Here is a 23,280-nt window from a genome sequence, read left to right on the forward strand (position 1 = left end):
TATATTTGTGCATTGCTATCTACCCTGTTTTACAAACAATTTGTGTATTACCTATTTGCGATCTTCATAGCGGCTGAGATGATCCAGCTGTGATTGATTGTGTATACTCCTATAAAGGGTGTTCTATTTGGGTGAGGATCCACCCCTCCTGATGAAATCTGTTTAGATGAAACGCGTCGAGGTGGCTGTGGATCTAGGGTCCTATTGATGATGTCCGCTATTACAGGAGTCAACTGATTGCTGGTTCTATGCTTGATTTTATTATATATCTGGTACGTGTACATTCTGTTTTTAATAAAATCTTTTAATTGGATAACGCACTATGTAAGCGCCCCCATTTGTTTGACATTCCATGTATATATGTGTGTCTGTGTATGTATGTAATATGTATATGTATATATGTATGTCTGTGTATGTATGTAATATGTATGTATATGTATGTATATATGTGTGTCTGTGTATGTATGTAATATGTATATGTATATATGTATGTATGTATGTATATATGTATATATGTATGTCTGTGTAACCACTAATCACCCCGCAGCGGCTCTGGTTATTCCATATGTCTTGTATTTGTGCTGATTTTCCTGTTGGATCAGCAAAGTTATCTGTAATCTCCCTGTACCAGGGGCTGTGGGACGTGTCTGTTCCCTCCCTCTCTCTATATCCCTGGAGGCAGCTGGTGAGAGCTCAGTCTCAGGTTGGCATCACCCGGGTATTGTATCTGCTCTCAGACAGGTTCCTCTACTGGTTTTACCAGAGTTTGTGGATTATTGCTCAAGTTGTCAGTTCATTCTCTGCACTTTCCCTCCTTCCCCCTCCCTCATCTCCTCTTGTTTCCTCCCTTTCACTCTCAGTTTTATTACGTGTCATCTCTGTACTGAGCTGTGGAATCTGTCTGTAGATTCAGGACGACTTCTACAAGTCTGGAAACTTTAACCCCAATGGATCTTTGTGTTCTGTGAGCTCTTCTAACATCTGGTTGACCCCCCAGTTCAGGACTATGAGGCTCCTCAGGAGTGGGGTCTCCCTCGGTGCATGTGTTTTAGGCTCCAGATCAGCCCCTTCATACCTTCTCCCTCTCAGTTGCCCTCTTCTGTCCTCCTTCAGGTCTCATTCAGGAACACGTCTGGGAAAACAGGACAGAAACTGCGCTCACAAGATGTCTGAGAATGGGACACACGACCGTATCCTGACGCTGGAGTCCATGAACCCCTGTATCAAGAAGGTGGAGTACGCTGTGCGGGGCCCCATTGTGACCAGAGCTGTGGAGCTGGAGAAGGAGCTGCAGCAGGTGAGTCAGTCCCTCGTGGACGAACCTTTTCTGTTTACCTTGTGTGAGCTGTCTGTAACTGAGATATAGAAACACTGAGAGTCCTTCGTTCACCCTCAGCTACAAGCACCAACCTGTCCGTAACTGAGATATAGAAACACTGAGAGTCCTTCGTTCATCCTCAGCTACAAGCACCAACCTGTCCGTAACTGAGATATAGAAACACTGAGAGTCCTTCGTTCACCCTCAGCTACAAGCACCAACCTGTCTGTAACTGAGATATAGAAACACTGAGAGTCTTACATTTATTCTCGATTACAACAAGGCTGTAACTTAGAGAGAGAAACTCTGTATGTCCTGCGTTCATTCCCAGCTACACGCACTGCTGTTTGTAACTGAGAGATAGAAACACTGAATGTGCAGAATTCTTCTAATACTTGCAAAATATTACTGAGAAGAAATTGTCCGTCTGTGGCCGCTTGTGACCATCTTGTTACCAGAAACCTCTGCTGATTATCAGTATCTGAGGCCACATCCTGGATGAGCAGATTGTAATCTATTATACTGTCTTTATCTGTATGTGAATAACAACTAACACACAGCTCAGGCAGTATCACTATGGGCCACAGAGCTTACACTCTGCCTGCAGCTATATTTGGTATAGTGAGGTGTATACAAGTCAGTAATGCACAGTGGTTGCTGTATCTGAGGATCATGAATTGAGGGGTCTGTTCTCTGAGCCCCCTCTTCCTGCAGCTCTGGTGTCCATTATACGTCAGTGTTTCCAGATGTCTGAGTAACGTATATAATGAGACCTCTAATACCAGCGATAGTCAGACAGACGTAGTCACAGTACTCTGAGGCCATGTCCTCTAAGGTGTGTTCAATGTGACGGTCTCCAGGCTAGAACAGCTGTGTGCTGATATGTGACATGTAAGAACAAACATATAACCTGTCTGTACAGCAGCTTCAGCTGGATACAATCTCTTCTAGATTTGTAAGTTAATGAATAGACACATTTACGAGATGAGAACGCTCCCTACTCATGATCCCTATGTAAGATCTCCCAGGAAACGCCTTAAACCCGCAGATGTCCCCAGATTCCCCTCTCAGCTGGGATCTGGCCCTCACTGGGCATCCTCTCATCAGGAGCCCGGGGCCCCACTCTCTCTCCGCTCTGTCACCCTCCAGCTTCCCCCTTTCTCTGGTGGTTTTCCAGCTGGAGCCCCCCCAGACCCAGCTGTGAGGGCCCCTCTCCTTATACAGGGCCCGCCAGGCAGGAATGCACAGTATTTACATTACTCCTGAGAGTGTCACGTTGTGTCCTGTTCAGTGCTGGATTGTGTTATGTCGTTGTATCTAGTTGTTAGTAGTGTGACGTCCTACAGGGCACCGTCTCCTCGGATAGAAGGGCTGTAATATTGGAGGTATTAGTTACTGGAAACAGAGTAACATTTGTGTCTTCTCTTCCTGAGCGATGTGAGGCCGGGTGCGTCACTTATCATCATCAGCTATTTATATAGCGCTACTAATACCGCAGCGCTGTACAGAGAACTCTCACATAAGTCCCTACTATACCAGTATAATACTATCCTACCCTACACACCGCTCTGCTATACCAGTATAATACTATCCTACCCTACACACCGCTCTGCTATACCAGTATAATACTATCCTACCCTACACACCGCTCTGCTATACCAGTATAATACTATCCTACCCTACACACCGCTCTGCTATACCAGTATAATACTATCCTACCCTACACACCGCTCTGCTATACCAGTATAATACTATCCTACCCTACACACCGCTCTGCTATACCGGTATAATACTATCCTACCCTACACACCGCTCTGCTATACCGGTATAATACTATCCTACCCTACACACCGCTCTGCTATACCGGTATAATACTATCCTACCCTACACACCGCTCTGCTATACCAGTATAATACTATCCTACCCTACACACCGCTCTGCTATACCGGTATAATACTATCCTACCCTACACAGCGCTCTGCTATACCAGTATAATACTATCCTACCCTACACACCGCTCTGCTATACCGGTATAATACTATCCTACCCTACACACCGCTCTGCTATACCAGTATAATACTATCCTACCCTACACACCGCTCTGCTATACCAGTATAATATTATCTTACCCTACACACCGCTCTGCTATACCGGTATAATACTATCCTACACTACACACCGCTCTGCTATACCGGTATAATACTATCCTACCCTACACACCGCTCTGCTATACCGGTATAATACTGTCCTACTCTACACACCGCTCTGCTATACCAGTATAATACTATCCTACCCTACACACCGCTCTGCTATACCGGTATAATACTATCCTACCCTACACACCGCTCTGCTATACCAGTATAATATTATCTTACCCTACACACAGCTCTGCTATACCGGTATAATACTATCCTACCCTACACACCGCTCTGCTATACCGGTATAATACTATCCTACCCTACACACCGCTCTGCTATACCGGTATAATACTATCCTACCCTACACACCGCTCTGCTATACCGGTATAATACTATCCCACTCTACACACCGCTCTGCTATACCAGTATAATACTATCCTACCCTACACACCGCTCTGCTATACCGGTATAATACTATCCTACCCTACACACCGCTCTGCTATACCAGTATAATATTATCTTACCCTACACACCGCTCTGCTATACCGGTATAATACTATCCTACCCTACACACCGCTCTGCTATACCGGTATAATACTATCCTACCCTACACACCGCTCTGCTATACCAGTATGATACTATCTTACCCTACACACCGCTCTGCTATACCAGTATAATATTATCTTACCCTACACACCGCTCTGCTATACCGGTATAATACTATCCTACCCTACACACCGCTCTGCTATACCAGTATGATACTATCTTACCCTACACACCGCTCTGATATACCGATATAATACTATACTACCCTACACACCGCTCTGCTATATCGGTATAATACTATCCTACCCTACACACCGCTCTGCTATACCGGTATAATACTATCCTACTCTACACACCGCTCTGCTATACCGGTATAATACTATCCTACCCTACACACCGCTCTTCTATACCGGTATAATACTATCCTACCCTACACATGGCTCTGCTATATCGGTATAATGCTATCCTACCCTACACACCGCTCTGCAATACCGGTATAATACTATCTTACCCTACACACCGCTCTGCTATACCGGTATAATACTATCCTACCCTACACACCGCTCTGCTATACCGGTATAATACTATCCTACCCTACACACAGCTCTGTCATACCTGTATAATACTATCCTACCCTACACACCGCACTACTATACCGGTATAATACTATCCTACCCTACACACCGCTCTGCTATACCGGTATAATACTATCCTACCCTACACACCGCTCTGCTATACCAGTATAATACTATCCTACCCTACACACCGCTCTGCTATACCGGTATAATACTATCCTACCCTACACACCGCTCTGCTATACCGGTATAATACTATCCTACCCTACACACAGCTCTGTCATACCTGTATAATACTATCCTACCCTACACACCGCTCTGCTATACCGGTATCATACTATCCTACCCTACACACCGCTCTGCTATACCGGTATGATACTATCCCCCAGGACAGCATTCTGTATATGACCTGTGCACACACTACTACACTTGCAGGACAAGCACTTTCCTTAGAACGCTCTGATGACATTTAGTAAAAGAGGAAGAAAATGAGATTTTAGCTGAGCACAGAATCTCCGGAGGATGTGATCTCACAATGTGGTTGTGGAGGTTTCTCCCCATCTGCTGCCCCCCATAGAGAGGTCCAGTGTCTGTACCCCAATGTCACTGCAGCCCCTACGCCGGATCCTCACCCCAGGCATGGTCATCCCTGGAGCCCATATTGTTTATTGCACCACTGATGCCTGAGTTGCTGTGTCTGCAGATGTTGTCAGTGAGTGTCAGCGAGTGGGTTAGGTCATTCCACTCCAAAGAACAAGAGACATAGAAGGTTATTTTCATACTCGGTAATGATCGCAGCTGACTCGCCCCAATACCTCCCGTCCTCTGGTGCAGATCCTGCACTTCCCGAGCTCTGGTGTAATTGTGGGAGAGGAGCTGCGGGAAGGTTCCCTCTTTGTCTTCTGCTTCTCACAGACTCAGATCCTCAGGGGTCACTATCACCCCCACTACCTGCACAGAGAGCTCTGGGCCTCCCCCCTCCCCTCTGTCTCATATTGTTGGGTTCATGAATATGAATGACTTGTATTATATATATCATGTTATCCCAGCGCTGGCACTGGTAGATCGGGTGATCTGTCTGCCCTCGTGCCAACTGTACCACATCTCCGGTGGGCACAGAAACGCCAGTCACCAATGGCGGCTTTATTATTGGTGGCTGACAGCGCTGCTGCCTTACACTGTCCCCACTTTATGTATCAAGTGTTCCCCACACCTTAGATTGTAAGCTCACTGGCCAAGGCCACCTTTACCTTATGTCATTGTATATGATGTGTTTGTGTCAATGTCCAGCGCTACGTAATATGTCAACGCTTTATAAATAAACCCTAATAATAATAATAATAACCAGGTCAGCGACTATTTACCCCTGACGGGGGGAGGGGTACCCTGTGAATGCAGAGATAGAGGCATCTGCTCAGAGGTCGGGGGGGGGGGGGGGGGGGGGTGCGATCTGTGCGGCCCCTTCACGTGTAAAATCTGGAGGATTCCTGGCATGTTTCTCACCCTTATTACTCCGTTTGGCTCATCCGCCGCCGGTCATCACCATGGGAACCGGGAGGAATGGATTCACTTCCAGTCCTTTGTGTCTTGGGGTGCGCACTTAACCCTGCAATCCCAGGGAGGGTTCATCTTACAGTGGAACTGAAGGAGGAATAAAGAATTAGTTGTGGGTCAGGATGTTTGTTCCTGTCGCTGCTCAACTTTATATAGCAGTCATTCAGGGGCCCCATGGTGTGGCCCTCTAAGCTTCAAAAGGTCCACACATTCCCCTTAATCTCAGTGAGAAGTGAATAGATTTAATGAAAGAAAGAGACACCTATCTGTAATAACATGTCAGTGGGTATTATACACACGTGTTACACACTGTAACAAACACATCTGACAATAAAGCAGGAAGGATCTGGGGGCCACAGGTGGGGGTTCGGGGACCCCTGTCATAGAAGAGATTCCGTTATTAAACATCGCTCTCAGCACATTCAGCATAAAACCATCTATCTCTGTCTGTGAGCGGAGCCTCCTGCAGAGTATAAAGGAGGATTCTCTGGTTAAGGGTTTTGTTCCACTTGAAGTGTTTGGCAGAGTCTGAAGCCCTCGGCCTGGACTCGTGTCCCCTGGAACTCGCTGTCTTCAGCACTTTTTATTATTCATTTGCCAAAGAGACAGATTTTGCATTGCTGGAGAGATCAATGTGTAGTGACTGATGTGAGTGAGTTCTCTGTACAGCGCTGCGGAGTCAGTGGTGCTATATAAATAAATGGTGGTGTCTGTGTCACATGGTCTTATAAATAACCAGTAAATGTGCTATTTATGTAGGAATAACTGTACTGGAATTCAGCCAAGTTCTTGATGCTGTATCAGAGATGGAGCATTTATATAAGATACAGCCACACGCCATGTACTAAGCGGCAGGTACACGTTCCCAGTATACAGATAGACGCACACAAGACGGCGGCTGGTTGGCTGTTGAATCTCACACCCCTGTATTTGTTTTGTATTAATATGTGATCTCTCCTTTCACCTGTGCTGGAGATAAGCAGTTTCTGCTGACGCTGAGGGCTCAGGAATTCGCCCGATGAAGCACACAGGGCAGAGATCAGAGTTTACTGATCGCCCTTCTGGCCCCATCCCCTCGCTCCTTAACCTATTACCTGCTGCGCTCGCTTATCTACCCAGTGTGATTCTCTGAATGTTTACAAAGGAATTTTGTGATTTAAAGTGACATTGAGTGTGTGTCACGTGTGTATGTATGTGTATCACGTGTGTGTCTGTCATGTATGTGTCACGTGTGTGTGTGTATCACGTGTGTATGTATGTGTATCACGTGTGTGTTTCTGTGTGTGTCTGTCATGTATGTGTCACGTGTGTGTGTGTGTCACGTGTGTATGTATGTGTATCACGTGTGTGTTTCTGTGTGTGTCTGTCATGTATGTGTCACGTGTGTGTGTGTGTCACGTGTGTATGTATGTGTATCACGTGTGTGTTTCTGTGTGTGTGTGTCAGGTGTGTGTCTGTCATGTATGTGTGTCTGTCATGTGTGTGTCACGTGTGTGTGTGTCACGTGTGTATGTATGTGTATCACATGTGTGTGTTTCTGTGTGTGTCTGTCATGTATGTGTGTCTGTCATGTGTGTGTCACATGTGTGTGTGTTACGTGTGTATGTATGTGTCTGTCACGTGTGTGTGTGTGTGGTGTGTGTGTATGTTGTGTGTGTGTGTCATAATAATTCCTAAGACCAATAAAAAAAAAAATTAAATAATAAAAATGACATAGTGACTAAGGGCCTGATTCATTAAGGATCTTAACTTAAGAAACTTCTTATTTCAGTCTCCTGGACAAAACCATGTTACAATGCAAGGGTGCAAATTAGTTTTCTGTTTTGTACATAAGTTAAATACTGACTGTTTTTTCATGTAACACACAAATACTTGATATCTTATTTGTATACTGACATTTAAAGTTGATATTTGTGTGTTACATGAAAAAACAGTCAGTATTTAACTTATGTACAAAACAGAAAACTAATTTGCACCCCTTGTATTGTAACATGGTTTTGTCCAGGAGACTGAAATAAGAAGTTTCTTAAGTTAAGATCCTTAATGAATCAGGCCCTAAATCAGGGGTGTCCAACCTTTTAGCTTCCCTGGGCCACATTGGATGACGACGAGTTGGTTTGGGCCGCACATAAGATACACTAACAATAACGATAGCTGATCATCCCAAAAAACCATAGAAAACATAGTTAACATATATATATATGAGAAAAAAAGTGATATATATATATATATATATATATATATATATATATATCACTTTTTTTTTCAAATCCCCCTATACTTACCTTTCAATCGCCCTGTTCAAAAAATTCTCTCTAGTTATTATACTATAATCACTTTTTGTAGTGTTTCGATGCAATATCAATAAAGTGCATTTAAGCCAGGCATTGTATATCAGGGTGCCCTGACCAGGCCTGCGGTACCTGACATCAGGGCCGGATTAAGGGAATGGAAGCCCCTGGGCTAAGGGGGCCTCCATTCCCCCGGCACTTACCTCCTTCTCCGGCGCGCTGTACACTCTTTACTGAGGAGATCTCGTGAGAGTGAGACTCACGAGATCTCCTCAGTAAGGAGACTACAGCGCGCCGGGGAAGGACTGCAGTGAAAGTGTTCCGCAGCACTGACCGTGCTGGGGGCGCCCCCGCCCCGACCCATCAATACTGCTGCTGAGCACTTTCAAGGGCCCCCTGGATGCCATAGGCCCCTAGGCTGTAGCCCAGTTAGCCCTATGGTTAATCCGGCCCTGCCTGACATATATATCACTGTGACCCCAAATTGTGACCTGTTTTGCTAATTACACCACTATGTTAGTTAAGGGATAACAACTTATAATGGGCCAAAGAGAATAATATATAATGCCCCATTATTATTACAAGTAGAAGTATGTAGCAGGGAGATAAGGTCCATGATGCTCCAGGGCCAGGTGACTTTTATTCACTGGTCAGCGTCCCTTGAAATAATAAAAAAAATCCCCCTTAACTTACCTTTTAATCGGCTTGTTCTCCTGTCCTCTTCTCTTTTCTCCAATTCTGTGCTGCTGATTGGTCTTCTCACGCGGGTGTCTCCTCTGTGCTGCGCTCCGCAATGGATGTTGAGCGTGATGACATCACGCCCGACATTCACTGCGAGCACCGCACGGAGGAGACAAGGGAGGGAGCCGGAGTACCAGCTGACGTGACCGCGTGACCAAAAGGTAAGTATTTTCCTTTCTTTTTTTTGCAGGATTTTTTTTTTTCCATTAACAGCGCTGCCCCCTTGCCACAACCAAAACTCCTTCTGGGCCACATTTACAGGCGTGTTGGACAACCATGCCCTAAATGATGACAGTTCAGCACTAGACATTGGGGCGGTGTTAATATGCACAGTGTGTAAGTGACTTTTTTTTCTTCAAATTTGTAAACATAATAGTGGGAATAAATGTATTGTATTTAATCATCATCTATTTATTTATATAGCGCCACTAATTCCGCAGCGCTGTACAGAGATCTCACTCACATCAGTCCCTGCTCCATTGGAGATTACAATTTAAATCCCCTTACACACACACACAGACACAGATCGAAAGAGATGAAGGTTAATTTAATGGCAGCTAATTAATCTACCAGTATGTTTTTGGAGTATGGGAGGAAACTGGAGCACCCGGAGGAAACCCACGCAAACACAGGGAGAACATACAAAGTCCACACAGATAAGACCATGGTCAGGAATCAAACTCATGACCCCAGTGCTGTGAGGCAGAAGTGCTAACCACTGAGCCAATGTGTTTTGTATTTAATGTATTTAATGTTTACATTTTCCTTTGTCTATTGTCAGAATTTAAAATGTTTTTAATTTTTTTTAATGTTATATTGACCACTCCCACTTTGTGGCAGGTAACCGAACTACTGCGGGATCTAGTGGGGAACATTCAGTAACCTGGTAACTAACCTGTACTTATGCACAGCATACTACACTGAGAATTACACCCAGCATACAGGAACAGAAGTGGTACTGTGCATGTAGTCAGTTAGTTTACAAAATATCGGGAACTTGCCAGGGATAAAATTGTGCAGATACAAATCTTATAAATCCTGGGAAGGTTGGAGACTTGACATCTCTATATATAGATATTTATATACATGTATTATATTGTACTGTCCTGATTGTGCTGTATTTTCAGGGTGTAAAGAAGCCATTTACAGAGGTCATAAAAGCTAATATTGGAGATGCTCATGCCATGGGCCAGAAGCCTATCACTTTCCTGAGACAGGTGAGGCTGCAGTACATACAAGATCCACAGGGGGAGCTGTGGTATTAGATGTTATTTCTGCCTGATCTGTTGTTTTGCTCCTGCCCAGCACAAGGTGAAGGATGCTGCCACCTAGTGGAGGAGAGCGATTCTCTCTGAGAAACCAGGGTGTTATAATCAGGGGGCACAGCCACATACACAGGAGCCCCCCACTTCACCGGATTATCTGAGCAGAGATTCATAAGCAAATAATCTGTGTTAACGGGAACAAAGAAGGCAGGCGTTCGGGCATAGGGTCCTTCTATATGGGGGTCTGTGGTCTCTGCTTGTCCCCCACCTCTGTAACCTCTGGAGATGGGGGGCTCACCTTGGACCCCCCCGTATCCTCTGGTGGTCTGACCCTCTGCTTGTGTGTGCCCCCCCGTCTCCTTTTGGGGTTCTTTCCCTTTTCCTGAGATCTGTGGCTTCTGTAACCTCAGAAATGGTTTGATTCCCCAGGTCAACGCGCTCTGCCTCTACCCAGAGCTCCTGAATGACAACAAGTTTCCGGACGATGCGAAGCAGAAGGCTCTGCGAATCCTGCAGGCTTGTGGGGGGAAGAGCATTGGTGAGTGGGGGCTCAAAGGGGGCTCTAAGGCGATTGTTATGTACTGAACCACTCTGTCCTCAGCCCTGTGCTGTATTCTGAAGGTCACACTGATACTTTGTATCATGTTTATTCCTCGCACTGAGGTTCTCAGACATTCATTCCAGGACTGACACAATGTATCAAAACCCTCGGAGCTCAGCTCAGCTCACTGCTCTATAGCTGTCTACCGCAGCGCAGTGACACATTGTATCCTGTATTCTGGGCTAAAGTCAGCTCTTTACTACATTATATTGTGATCAACCATAAAATTAACATACTGGTCACACTTGGGACAGTGTATCGCCTACATGCTAACGCTATGCTGGTCACCTAACCAGGCAGTGTACATACATGTTCGGATGTCTTGATGAGTGGTTGTGAACTGGATAATTAATATTTTTGTGCTGTTGACAATGGTCTCTCTGTGCTCTTCACAGGGTCATACAGCGCCAGTCAAGGTATTGAGATCATCCGTCATGACGTAGCCAAGTACATAGAGCGGAGAGATGGCGGTATCCCTTGCAGCGCTGATGATATCTATCTCTCAACTGGAGCCAGTGACTCTATAGTAGTAAGTAATAATTCCCCTGGGACCTGTCCTGTTCTGTATACTCTATGTAGGTCCACCATATACTCCTCCACCTCCTTATTATATTCCCCAGATGAGACCGGTCCACCATATACTCCTCCACCTCCTTATTATATTCCCCAGATGAGACCGGTCCACCATATACTCCTCCACCTCCTTATTATATTCCCCAGATGAGACTGGTCCACCATATACTCCTCCACCTCCTTATTGTATTCCCCAGATGAGACTGGTCCACCATATACTCCTCCACCTCCTTATTATATTCCCCAGATGAGATCGGTCCACCATATACTCCTCCACCTCCTTATTGTATTCCCCAGATGAGACCGGTCCACCATATACTCCTCCACCTCTTTATTATATTCCCCAGATGAGACCGGTCCACCATATACTCCTCCACCTCCTTATTATATTCCCCAGATGAGACCGGTCCACCATATACTCCTCCACCTCCTTATTGTATTCCCCAGATGAGATCGGTCCACCATATACTCCTCCACCTCCTTATTATATTCCCCAGATGAGATCGGTCCACCATATACTCCTCCACCTCCTTATTATATTCCCCAGATGAGACCGGTCCACCATATACTCCTCCACCTCCTTATTATATTCCCCAGATGAGATCGGTCCACCATATACTCCTCCACCTCCTTATTATATTCCCCAGATGAGACCGGTCCACCATATACTCCTCCACCTCCTTATTGTATTCCCCAGATGAGACCGGTCCACCATATACTCCTCCACCTCCTTATTATATTCCCCAGATGAGACCGGTCCACCATATACTCCTCCACCTCCTTATTATATTCCCCAGATGAGACCGGTCCACCATATACTCCTCCACCTCCTTATTATATTCCCCAGATGAGACTGGTCCACCATATACTCCTCCACCTCCTTATTATATTCCCCAGATGAGACTGGTCCACCATATACTCCTCCACCTCCTTATTATATTCCCCAGATGAGACCGGTCCACCATATACTCCTCCACCTCCTTATTATATTCCCCAGATGAGACCGGTCCACCATATACTCCTCCACCTCCTTATTATATTCCCCAGATGAGACCGGTCCACCATATACTCCTCCACCTCCTTATTGTATTCCCCAGATGAGATCGGTCCACCATATACTCCTCCACCTCCTTATTATATTCCCCAGATGAGATCGGTCCACCATATACTCCTCCACCTCCTTATTATATTCCCCAGATGAGACCGGTCCACCATATACTCCTCCACCTCCTTATTATATTCCCCAGATGAGATCGGTCCACCATATACTCCTCCACCTCCTTATTATATTCCCCAGATGAGACCGGTCCACCATATACTCCTCCACCTCCTTATTGTATTCCCCAGATGAGACCGGTCCACCATATACTCCTCCACCTCCTTATTATATTCCCCAGATGAGACCGGTCCACCATATACTCCTCCACCTCCTTATTATATTCCCCAGATGAGACCGGTCCACCATATACTCCTCCACCTCCTTATTATATTCCCCAGATGAGACTGGTCCACCATATACTCCTCCACCTCCTTATTATATTCCCCAGATGAGACTGGTCCACCATATACTCCTCCACCTCCTTATTATATTCCCCAGATGAGACCGGTCCACCATATACTCCTCCACCTCCTTATTATATTCCCCAGATGAGACCGGTCCACCATATACTCCTCCACCTCCTTATTATATTCCCCAGATGAGACCGGTCCACCATATACTCCTCCACTTCCTTATTATATTCCCCAGATGAGACCGGTCCACCATATACTCCTCCACCTCCTTATTATATTCCCCAGATGAGACCGGTCCACCATATACTCCTCCACCTCCTTATTATATTCCCCAGATGAGACTGGTCCACCATATACTCCTCCACCTCCTTATTGTATTCCCCAGATGAGACCGGTCCACCATATACTCCTCCACCTCCTTATTGTATTCCCCAGATGAGACCGGTCCACCATATACTCCTCCACCTCCTTATTATATTCCCCAGATGAGACCGGTCCACCATATACTCCTCCACTTCCTTATTATATTCCCCAGATGAGACCGGTCCACCATATACTCCTCCACCTCCTTATTATATTCCCCAGATGAGACCGGTCCACCATATACTCCTCCACCTCCTTATTATATTCCCCAGATGAGACCGGTCCACCATATACTCCTCCACCTCCTTATTATATTCCCCAGATGAGACTGGTCCACCATATACTCCTCCACCTCCTTATTGTATTCCCCAGATGAGACCGGTCCACCATATACTCCTCCACCTCCTTATTATATTCCCCAGATGAGACCGGTCCACCATATACTCCTCCACTTCCTTATTATATTCCCCAGATGAGACCGGTCCACCATATACTCCTCCACCTCCTTATTATATTCCCCAGATGAGACCGGTCCACCATATACTCCTCCACCTCCTTATTATATTCCCCAGATGAGACCGGTCCACCATATACTCCTCCACCTCCTTATTATATTCCCCAGATGAGACCGGTCCACCATATACTCCTCCACCTCCTTATTATATTCCCCAGATGAGACCGGTCCACCATATACTCCTCCACCTCCTTATTATATTCCCCAGATGAGACCGGTCCACCATATACTCCTCCACCTCCTTATTATATTCCCCAGATGAGACCGGTCCACCATATACTCCTCCACCTCTTTATTATATTCCCCAGATGAGACCGGTCCACCATATACTCCTCCACCTCCTTATTATATTGCCCAGATGAGACCGGTCCACCATATACTCCTCCACTTCCTTATTATATTGCCAAGCATACACTTTGTAATATTTCCTAGAAATGTAAGGGAAAGTGGTAAATATCAAGATTTTTACAACATGTCACAAGGGATTCCTGCTTGAAACTTCATTGTAAAATCTTGCTCTCTAAATTGTTTTTGTACACAGGAGCTAAGTCCTCAAAATGTAGATATGTTGTACTAAAGATCAAATTGTACTGTTTCCTGTACATTTGAAAATAATAAGTAATCACAGATCTCAATCTCTGACAGTGAATATACCTATTTATATGGTATTCTAGTGGTATATATATATATATATATATATATATATATATATATATATATATATATATATCTTGCTGTATGATCAGTATCTATGACCATAGTAATATATAAAGCAATTACAATGATTGAATATATTAGAGCAAGATATAGTCCAATTAAAATGTCCTTATCTCAGCGGAAGTCCAGTGTAAATCGTAATCATAGAGTGTCTTTGGGCAGGTAGCTCTTCCTATCTTGTATCCTAAAGTGTAATCTCCACACCCATATGTACATAAACAAAGATGTTCTTGTCAACATCTATATTTATTTACAGAAGATCTACCTGCCCTGTATCTCTACCTATCCTGACCTCTGTCTTGCTTTAAGGATACTGCTGTCTTCTCCTGCTCCAGACCTTGGCCTGTTTATTACTCTGCATTTACCCCTGCCTATTTGGCTCTGAGTCCTGCTGCCAACATCTTGGTTGCTCACTATCTTCTAGGGGATATTTGAATTCCCCCCAGAATAACGCAGTGCTAAGTGTATTACCGTTAACATGGTAATTTTTACACAAAAAGCTGGTGGTGAAATTACTGTATTAACGGTAATTATGTGCACTATTACCATAATATCGGTAATAGTGTGCAGGCTGCGTTATTTTTTGCAGTAATGCAGCCAATTGAATTCCCCCCTTTATGTGAACTCTCTACTCCGCCTGGTAAGTGCCAAATCAACAACTGCTGCTACCTACCTTAAGTCCTGGGGGCAACCAAGTACTGTGGAACACATCAAGTTCCTTGGAAAGGGGGCTCCTAAAGGTGAATATGTCAAGAAGCAGATGGAGCAGCTGAGGATCTCGTGTTACTCTGCCCTTAACATGTTGCATCACACATCTCAAGCCGGACACCTTTTTCATATGTTGTTTTCCTGTTTGTATATGTTCTACAGAAGAACATGTGTCTAATGTTGTTTCGCTCTCTGCGTATGTGGCACAGCTCTGCTCATAGGGCACCTCATTGCCACTCCCAGTAAAGGTGCAGATATTTACATGTGTGACATACGAATCAGATGGATGATTTCTGAATGGATATTTCATGGCGTTTGAGCTTTTTCAGCCTGGAGATGGTTTTCTTTCCCTCACAGCTGTGTCTGATGTGTCCTCTGGCACAGACTGGCTGCCCGCTCCGCAGCCTGGCACAAGCTGGCACCACATTCCCGGTCCTTCCCTTTCTGATTGTTCATTCACCGCTCTGGTCTCTTTCATATTAACTTCTTCTTTTCTGAATCATTTCTGCTGTTTATATAAACTTGTTATATGACTTATTTCTGTTATTTATCTTCTCCTTCTCCCTGATGGTCTGTGAAACAATGTGTCCAATAGATCCCGGTTCTGTCCCACAGAACGATGATGTGTCCCCTGTTCTCTCTCCTGTACTCTTACTCAGATTACTCATTTCTCTCAGCCTCACATGATCCGCACATTCTGTCACTTTTCTGGGTACATTCTCTGCTGTCTTCACACATTGGGCGATCCGAGGTGTCTCTCACTCACTCTCCCCCTCTCTTTAACTTGTTCTTCACAGACTATGCTGAAGTTATTGGTATCTGGCCAAGGAAACTCTCGCACTGGAGTCCTTATCCCCATCCCACAGTACCCCCTGTACTCAGCGGCTCTAGCAGAGCTGGGTGCCGTGCAGGTGAATTATTTTCTTGATGAAGAGAACTGCTGGGCATTGGACATCAACGAGCTGAGAAGATCACTGGAGGATGCCCGAAAGCACTGCAACCCCAAGGTCCTGTGCATCATCAACCCTGGAAACCCTACAGGTACCACCACTAAGAGATCAGGTGTCTCAGGCTGTCCCCTTTCCCCCCCTTCCCCCCCCAGTTGGGTGCCAGTCTTGTACGTGCATAGGGGTTTTATACTGGTTTCTAAACGGGTGACCTCTGGCGCTCACGTCTGCACTCCCCTCTCCTCTTTCTGGCTCTTTCTTTGCACTGATTTTCTCCGTCCCTCAGGTCAGGTGCAGAGCCGAAAATGCATTGAGGACGTGATTCGTTTTGCAGCTGAAGAGAATCTCTTTCTGATGGCTGATGAGGTAAGAATTAATAATTAAATAATGTGATCTCAGATATCTTACTCCTCCTCCTCCTCCACTACACATATCTTCCTCATCCCTCTCAGCAATCTTACAATTCTCATCTCAGACAATTAGGTTACATACTGGGGACACTCTCATAAAGTTAATTTTCTAAATATTGGGGTTCACAGGGAACATTTCCAACATTTCATAGTGAAACAAACTAAAACAAAATAAGATAGAAAGATCTGCTCATAAGAGCTTACAATCTAAAGGACACAAGCAAGTCACAAGATGAGGACTCTGTAGGAAGGGAGTGTGGTGACTGGAAAACTTACAGCACTATGGTCGGCTAAGAAGAGTCGGGGTACATATCTCTGAAAAGGCAAGCCCTAGGGGATAGTTAGGGGAGTACTTTGGGGTGAGATTGTATATGTAAGAGTTGGGTTTATAGATTAAAGATGCTTTGAATTTTATCCGTAGAGGGAGCCAGTGTGAGCACTGAGAGATTGGGACCTCTACCTGTATCCATTGCGGTCCCTACTCTCCACTGATCTCTGCCTTACCGCCATAAACAGAGATCATACTGAACTTTTCCCTTTACCTCTGATATCAATCATGTGCCGGACACAGAGAGATAACCTTGTTCTGATCGCAGGTCTATCAAGATAATGTTTATGCCAAAGGCTGTGCCTTCCACTCCTTCAAGAAGGTTCTGTTTGAGATGGGGCCCAAGTACTCCGATGTGGTGGAGATGGCTTCATTTCATTCCACGTCTAAAGGATTCATGGGCGAGTAAGTATTGTTATAACCTCCTTACTCTATTACAAGATATGTTGGGCCTCTGCTGCACTAACACCGGTCCTGCTTGTCCCCAGGTGTGGCTTCCGAGGGGGTTATATGGAGGTGATTAATATGGACCCAGCGGTAAAACAGCAGCTAACCAAACTGGTCTCTGTACGTCTGTGCCCCCCAGTACCGGGACAAGCTCTACTAGATGTGGTCGTGAACCCGCCACAGCCTGGAGACCCGTCCTACAAACAGTTTATTGCGGTAAATCCAAATTTGTGACCACAGGGGGTAAATATCACTGCTAGTAAACCTCGTAAGACATGGGCAGTGTTTGGAACCACACGAATCCGCATAATCTTTTTAGCTAGATGCACGTTGGCATTTGTGGTTCCACAGCAGCTGGTAAGCCGCAGGTTGCCCGAGACTTTCGTCCTATAGATTTATAGTCGCAAAACTGAGAATATCCTTATTAATCTGTAATTCTGTCCTATTCGGGGGGAGGGGGGTCTCAAGACCTCATGGTCCAGCGCAGTACTGTAACTAGACATTTTAGTGCCCTGGACGAGACAGGGCATCGGCGCCCCCCATCTAAGTGGAAGTGATATTCGCCAAGTGGGTGTGGTCAACCTAATGTGGGGGTGTGGCTAGCACTTCACTGAAAGAATTCTGTTACATATATTTGCAAATGCACGAAAAGCCATTATTAGAAATATTTGAAAATCCCACATATAAGGGCCCTTGCCCACTGGCACTTGGTTAAATTCCAGTGGCACCACATGTCAGATACAGTGGTTAACTAGTATTTGGAACGCAAACAGCCTCCTAGAGATAAAAGACTCTGGTATTGGGGAGAGTGCATATGAAATCACTGACCAAACTGAATTAAGCAACTTAAATGAATTGATTTTTATAGCAGAGTATGAACATGAAGGCAGCAGAGAGTCTGTTTTTTCTATTGTGGCTCGAATGGATAGTTCAGGACCAGTGCCTATTCCTAAATCAATGTCTGATGGTCAGTCCAAAGAAGGGGCTCAGAAGCCACGTATGCTGCCTTTACAGTATGCCCAGTCTTCATTTGATGCTATATCGCCAGCTTCCCCCCCATAAGCAACGATACATTCCCGCATCAGAAGCAGTGGAACGTTCCACCGAAAGCAAGTTTGCATTCCAGATGCCGAACTTCCTGCTTTCGGTGTGATGCACATGCGTTCCACTGCTTCTGAGGCCAGGAATGAATCGTTGCTTGTGTGGTGGAAGCTGGCGATATAGCTGGCGAGATTAGAGTTGTGGCGCTGTGTGGAGTCATTGAGCCTGGGCACAGAGGCAGGTATCGGGCGGCTGCGCCCCCTTGGGCTTGCGCCCTGGGCGACGGCACCACCCGCACCTGCCTAGTTACGGCTCTGGTCCAGCGACTCCAAGCCACATAGGTGTTATCTATATAGAGGGGCTGCTGGGGCAGTAATTGCATCATTTAGAGATGCCCCACCTTGATCAGAGAAAAGAACTTGGGTGTGCAGTTGCTACACAAACCCAGCTGTCTGTACTGAATGTTTCATCAGTCCACAAAGGAATAGGACATAGACCAATGGGTTTGCCCCAGGTATATAATTTGTCTCAGTAATATAAGACTGATTTATACATGCAGTGGTTTTACAGATCATATCTTACTGTGATGTTATATCCATCTATAGATTATGTATTTATCTCACACACGTCTGCTGTTCCCCAGGAGAAACAAGCCGTACTCAGTAATCTGGCGGAAAAGGCGCGGCTCACAGAGGAAATCCTGAATCAGGCCCCCGGGATCCAGTGTAATCCCGTCCAGGGTGCCATGTACTCCTTCCCGAAGATCGAGATCCCTGAGAGGGCCATCAAACTGGCGCAGGTAAGTGGGACAACATATCCAGGGATGGATGAATTTTGGGTTAGTCTGGAGATTATCACTGAGAATTGATGGAATATGGTCAATTAAATTGTGTAAGTACAGTCATTGCCAAAAGTTTTGAGAACGACACAAATATTGTTTTTCACAAAGTTTGCTGCTTCAGTGTTTTTAGACCTTTTTGTCAGATGTTGCTATGTTATACTGAAGTAAAATTACATTTCATAAGTGTCAAAGGCTTTTATTGACAATTACATTAAGTTTATGCAAAGAGTCAATATTTGCAGTGTTGACCCTTCTTTTTGAAGACCTCTGCAATTCGCCCTGGCATGCTGTCAATCAACTTCTGGGCCACATACTGACTGATGGTCGCCCATTCTTGCCTAATCAATGCTTGGAGTTTGTCAGAATTTGGGGGTTTTTGTTTGTCCACCCGTCTCTTGAGGATTGACCACAAGTTCTCAATGGGATTAAGGTCTGGGTAGTTTCCTGGGCATGGACCCAAAATTTTGATGTTTTGATCACAGAGCCACTTAGTTATCACTTTTGTCTTATGGCAAGGTGCTCCATCATGCTGGAAAAGGCATTGTTCATCACCAAACTGTTCTTGGATGGTTGGGAGAAGTTGCTCTTGGAGGATCTTTTGGTACCAATCTTTATTCATGGCTGTGTTCTTAGGTAAAATTGTGAGTGAGCCCACTCTCTTGGCTGAGAAGCAACCCCACACATGAATGGTCTCAGGATGCTTTACTGTTGGCATGATACAGGACTGATGGTAGCGCTCATCTTTCCTTCTCTGGGCAAGCGTTTTTCCAGATGCCCCAAACAATCTGAGAAAATGACTTTACCCTAGTCCTCAGCAGTCCAATCCCTGTACCTTTTGCAGAATATCAGTCTGTCCCTGATTTTTTTCACGGAGAGAATTGGCTTCTTTGCTGGCCTTCTTGACACCAGGCCATCCTCCAAAAGTCTTTGCCTCACTGTGCGTGCAGATGCATTCACACCTGCCTGCTGCCATTCCTGAGCAAGCTCTGCACTGTTGGTGCCCTGATCCCACAGCTGAATCAATTTTAGGAGACAGTCCAGGCGCTTGCTGGACGTTCTTGGGTGCCCTGAAGCCTTCTTCACAACTATTGAACCTCTCTCCTTGAAGTTCTTGATGATCCGATAAATGGTTGATAAGGGCCTGTGAAGCCCTTTTTGTGCAAAGCAATAATGACTGCACATCTTTCCTTGCAAATAACCATGGTTAACAGAGGAAGAACAATGATTTCAAGCACTACCCTCCATTTAAAGCTTCCAGTCTGTTATTCTAACTCAATCAGCATGACAGAGTGATCTCCAGCCTTGTCCTCATCAAAATTCTTACCTCTGTTAACCAGAGAATCACTGACCTGATGTCAACTGGTCCTTTTGTGGGGAGGGCTGAAATGCAGTGGAAATGTTGTTTTTGGGATAAAGTTTATTGTCATGTCAAAGAGAGACTTTGCAATTAATTGCACTTCATCTGATCACTCTTCATGACATTCTGGAGTACATGCAAATTGTCATCATAAAACCTGAGGCAGCAGAGTTAGTGAAAAACAATATTTGTGTCATTCTCAAAACTTTTGGCCATGACTGTATATTAATAAACATTGATGCCAGTAATTGTGATTAAATATGATGACTCTGTAGCAAAAACGCTTTATTCTTTATTTTGTGCAATAATTATCTCTACTCACCTGTAACAAAGCTGCCAAAACACTTTACAATGTATTACAAAGCACTTTTAGTGGAGATTGTAACCAAATGCTCAGTCCAATAAAGAATTATTCAATAGATCTCCTCACTCTAAACAAGATTACTCAGTAAAAATATGAAAAAGTGGAAATTATATTTTTCGTCCATCTCATAAACCTCATTTTCTTTCTCAGGCTGAAGGTCAGGCCCCGGATATGTTCTTCTGTATGAAGTTGCTGGAAGAGACTGGAATCTGTGTGGTTCCGGGGAGTGGGTTTGGCCAACGAGAGGGGACCCATCACTTCAGGTAGGTGCTACTGAATCGTAACCTTGTGAGTAACTGCCCAAAGATTCCCAGAAATCCTGTAAACTGAAATAATCTGAGAATATTAAATACATTTTGTCTATCCCGGACTGAGTAGTCTTTTTTTGGTGTCAATGACACTGTAGGACTAAATTCTCTTTTTCTTCAGGATGACCATCCTCCCCCCTACTGAAAAGCTCAAGAGTCTCTTGGAGAGACTGAAGGATTTCCATCAGAAATTCATCCAGGAATACTCCTAGAAGGTGACATACCTACTCTATAAACCACAATGCTGACGTGAACACGGATGACGAAGACTTGGGGGGAAAACACGTAGATGAAATCTTAGTTGTTCTCGATAGTCCTGGACACTTGCACCTTTCTACATTGGGCATTGCCAAAATTGTTCCATGTGCCAAATTTAGCCCGGTGAGTGTAAAACACCTTGGTGTCTCCATAACGGTTTATGGTTTTGAGGACCAGGTCTTGGCCACACTTGATTTTGGTGGGCACAAGGCTCTGACAACCTTCTTAACTTGGGGCCTCAAATTCTGAATGTTGTCCACCCTGTTTTAGTGGGAAACATATGTCAGGTACTAGTATTAAAGCAATTTTAGAGTTTGATAATTTACTGTAGTGTTGACTATTCCCTGAATCTCTCCTCTGCATGCTCCACATGATCACAGGCACTGTGACTTCCCTGTAATCAGCCTTCACCTGCCATCCTGACGTTATGTCACATGGTCCACTTTACCGGATTGTTCTGTAGAGCTGGTGGCTGTAGGTCCTCTATGTAATTGCTGCTTCAGCTGTTGAGTGCACCTATGTCTTAATGTTAAGCCCAGGAGATGAGTCTTCTGAGTCCCACTATGTTTTGGGGTGGTGAAGTTACATTGGTTTTAGCTTTGTATCCACACCCCGGTTATACCTCCATAGACAGGAGAACTGATCTCTCCGTATGTTCTCTGTACTCCTGCTGCTTAATATGTAAAAGCCATGGATGATGCTGCTATGCAAAATGTGACAACCTGAAATGCCCATTCTTGGGGGCTGCCATCTTTGTTATGGGTAGGTTTGTGGCCCAAGTGCCAGCTTCTGTGTTATGCCTTATCCCAAGGTGACGTCCTCAAGGTGCTGTGACCCAATGTGCTCTAAACCTTGATGTGAGTGTGAGAGCCTCGCATTGCGGAGAATAAAGTGTCAGCTCTTCTGTGCAGTGTCTTGAAATTAAAGGGTAATTTTATGTACTGTACAGATAAGGAAATTTTGCTCCTAATTATTTAAAGGGCTAATACAACAGTGTCTTAAATTGAATTAATAAAGGTTATAATACATTTAAAGCTTGTGAGTTCTTATTGTACAATCTCTGGGTATGAAACACGAGATCCCTGGTTAAGAAGGAATCATAATGAATACAGGCTAAAAGATAACTCCATGAATTTTTGGTTGGGTTCCATAAGTTAGTTCTTTATATTAGCTGGGGGTCTTCATTTCCACCTAATCTGGGGTCCTTCTGCATGTTTGTGGCTTTCTGGCAATATTCTCACTGTCAGCGACACATTAGTTGCCAGCAGGCTGCCTGCATGGAAATGTTCATCTCAGCGTGAGCGAAGGGTCATTGCAGGACAGACCCCAGGTAAGAGGCATCACAGACTCCTCAGTGCAGGAAGCCGTCATACAGATATAGTAACACAGCATAACAAATACAGACATGTACAGGATGCAATTCAGCATAATATCAGATGTGTGGTACAAAAAGGCAAATATGTGTAATGCTGTATCAATGAGGTAGCACAAAAATATCTGCCGTTGGGTGGGGTTGGGTAGGGCTTAGCGATTCCGACAAGTGTCATACGTACACAAGAAACC

The 23,280-nt window shown here is 44.8% G+C and overlaps 1 protein-coding gene across 5 annotated transcripts in view; it reads left to right on the forward strand.

The window, feature by feature from the left end:
* Nucleotides 1-22,751, forward strand: part of LOC142157996 (alanine aminotransferase 2) — a 74,079-nt gene extending 51,328 nt beyond the window's left edge. For 2 of the 5 annotated variants that reach the window (XM_075211505.1, XM_075211506.1), the window contains exons 3-13: nt 1,114-1,297; nt 10,291-10,380; nt 10,858-10,966; nt 11,425-11,558; nt 16,214-16,457; nt 16,650-16,729; nt 17,370-17,506; nt 17,590-17,764; nt 19,233-19,388; nt 21,302-21,414; nt 21,581-22,751. In XM_075211505.1, coding sequence (XP_075067606.1) covers nt 1,114-1,297; nt 10,291-10,380; nt 10,858-10,966; nt 11,425-11,558; nt 16,214-16,457; nt 16,650-16,729; nt 17,370-17,506; nt 17,590-17,764; nt 19,233-19,388; nt 21,302-21,414; nt 21,581-21,671 — 1,513 coding nt within the window. In that variant the 3' untranslated portion in view covers nt 21,672-22,751. Of the gene's footprint in view, nt 1-117; nt 273-632; nt 719-747; nt 1,298-10,290; nt 10,381-10,857; nt 10,967-11,424; nt 11,559-16,213; nt 16,458-16,649; nt 16,730-17,369; nt 17,507-17,589; nt 17,765-19,232; nt 19,389-21,301; nt 21,415-21,580 lie in introns of those variants that run through there. The other 3 variants (XM_075211507.1, XM_075211508.1, XM_075211504.1) reach the window with 3 other exon arrangements.
* Nucleotides 22,752-23,280: the final 529 nt, after the last annotated feature.

Source organism: Mixophyes fleayi, chromosome 5 (assembly GCF_038048845.1).
Source record: "Mixophyes fleayi isolate aMixFle1 chromosome 5, aMixFle1.hap1, whole genome shotgun sequence".
In the NCBI taxonomy this organism is placed as follows: domain Eukaryota; kingdom Metazoa; phylum Chordata; class Amphibia; order Anura; family Limnodynastidae; genus Mixophyes; species Mixophyes fleayi.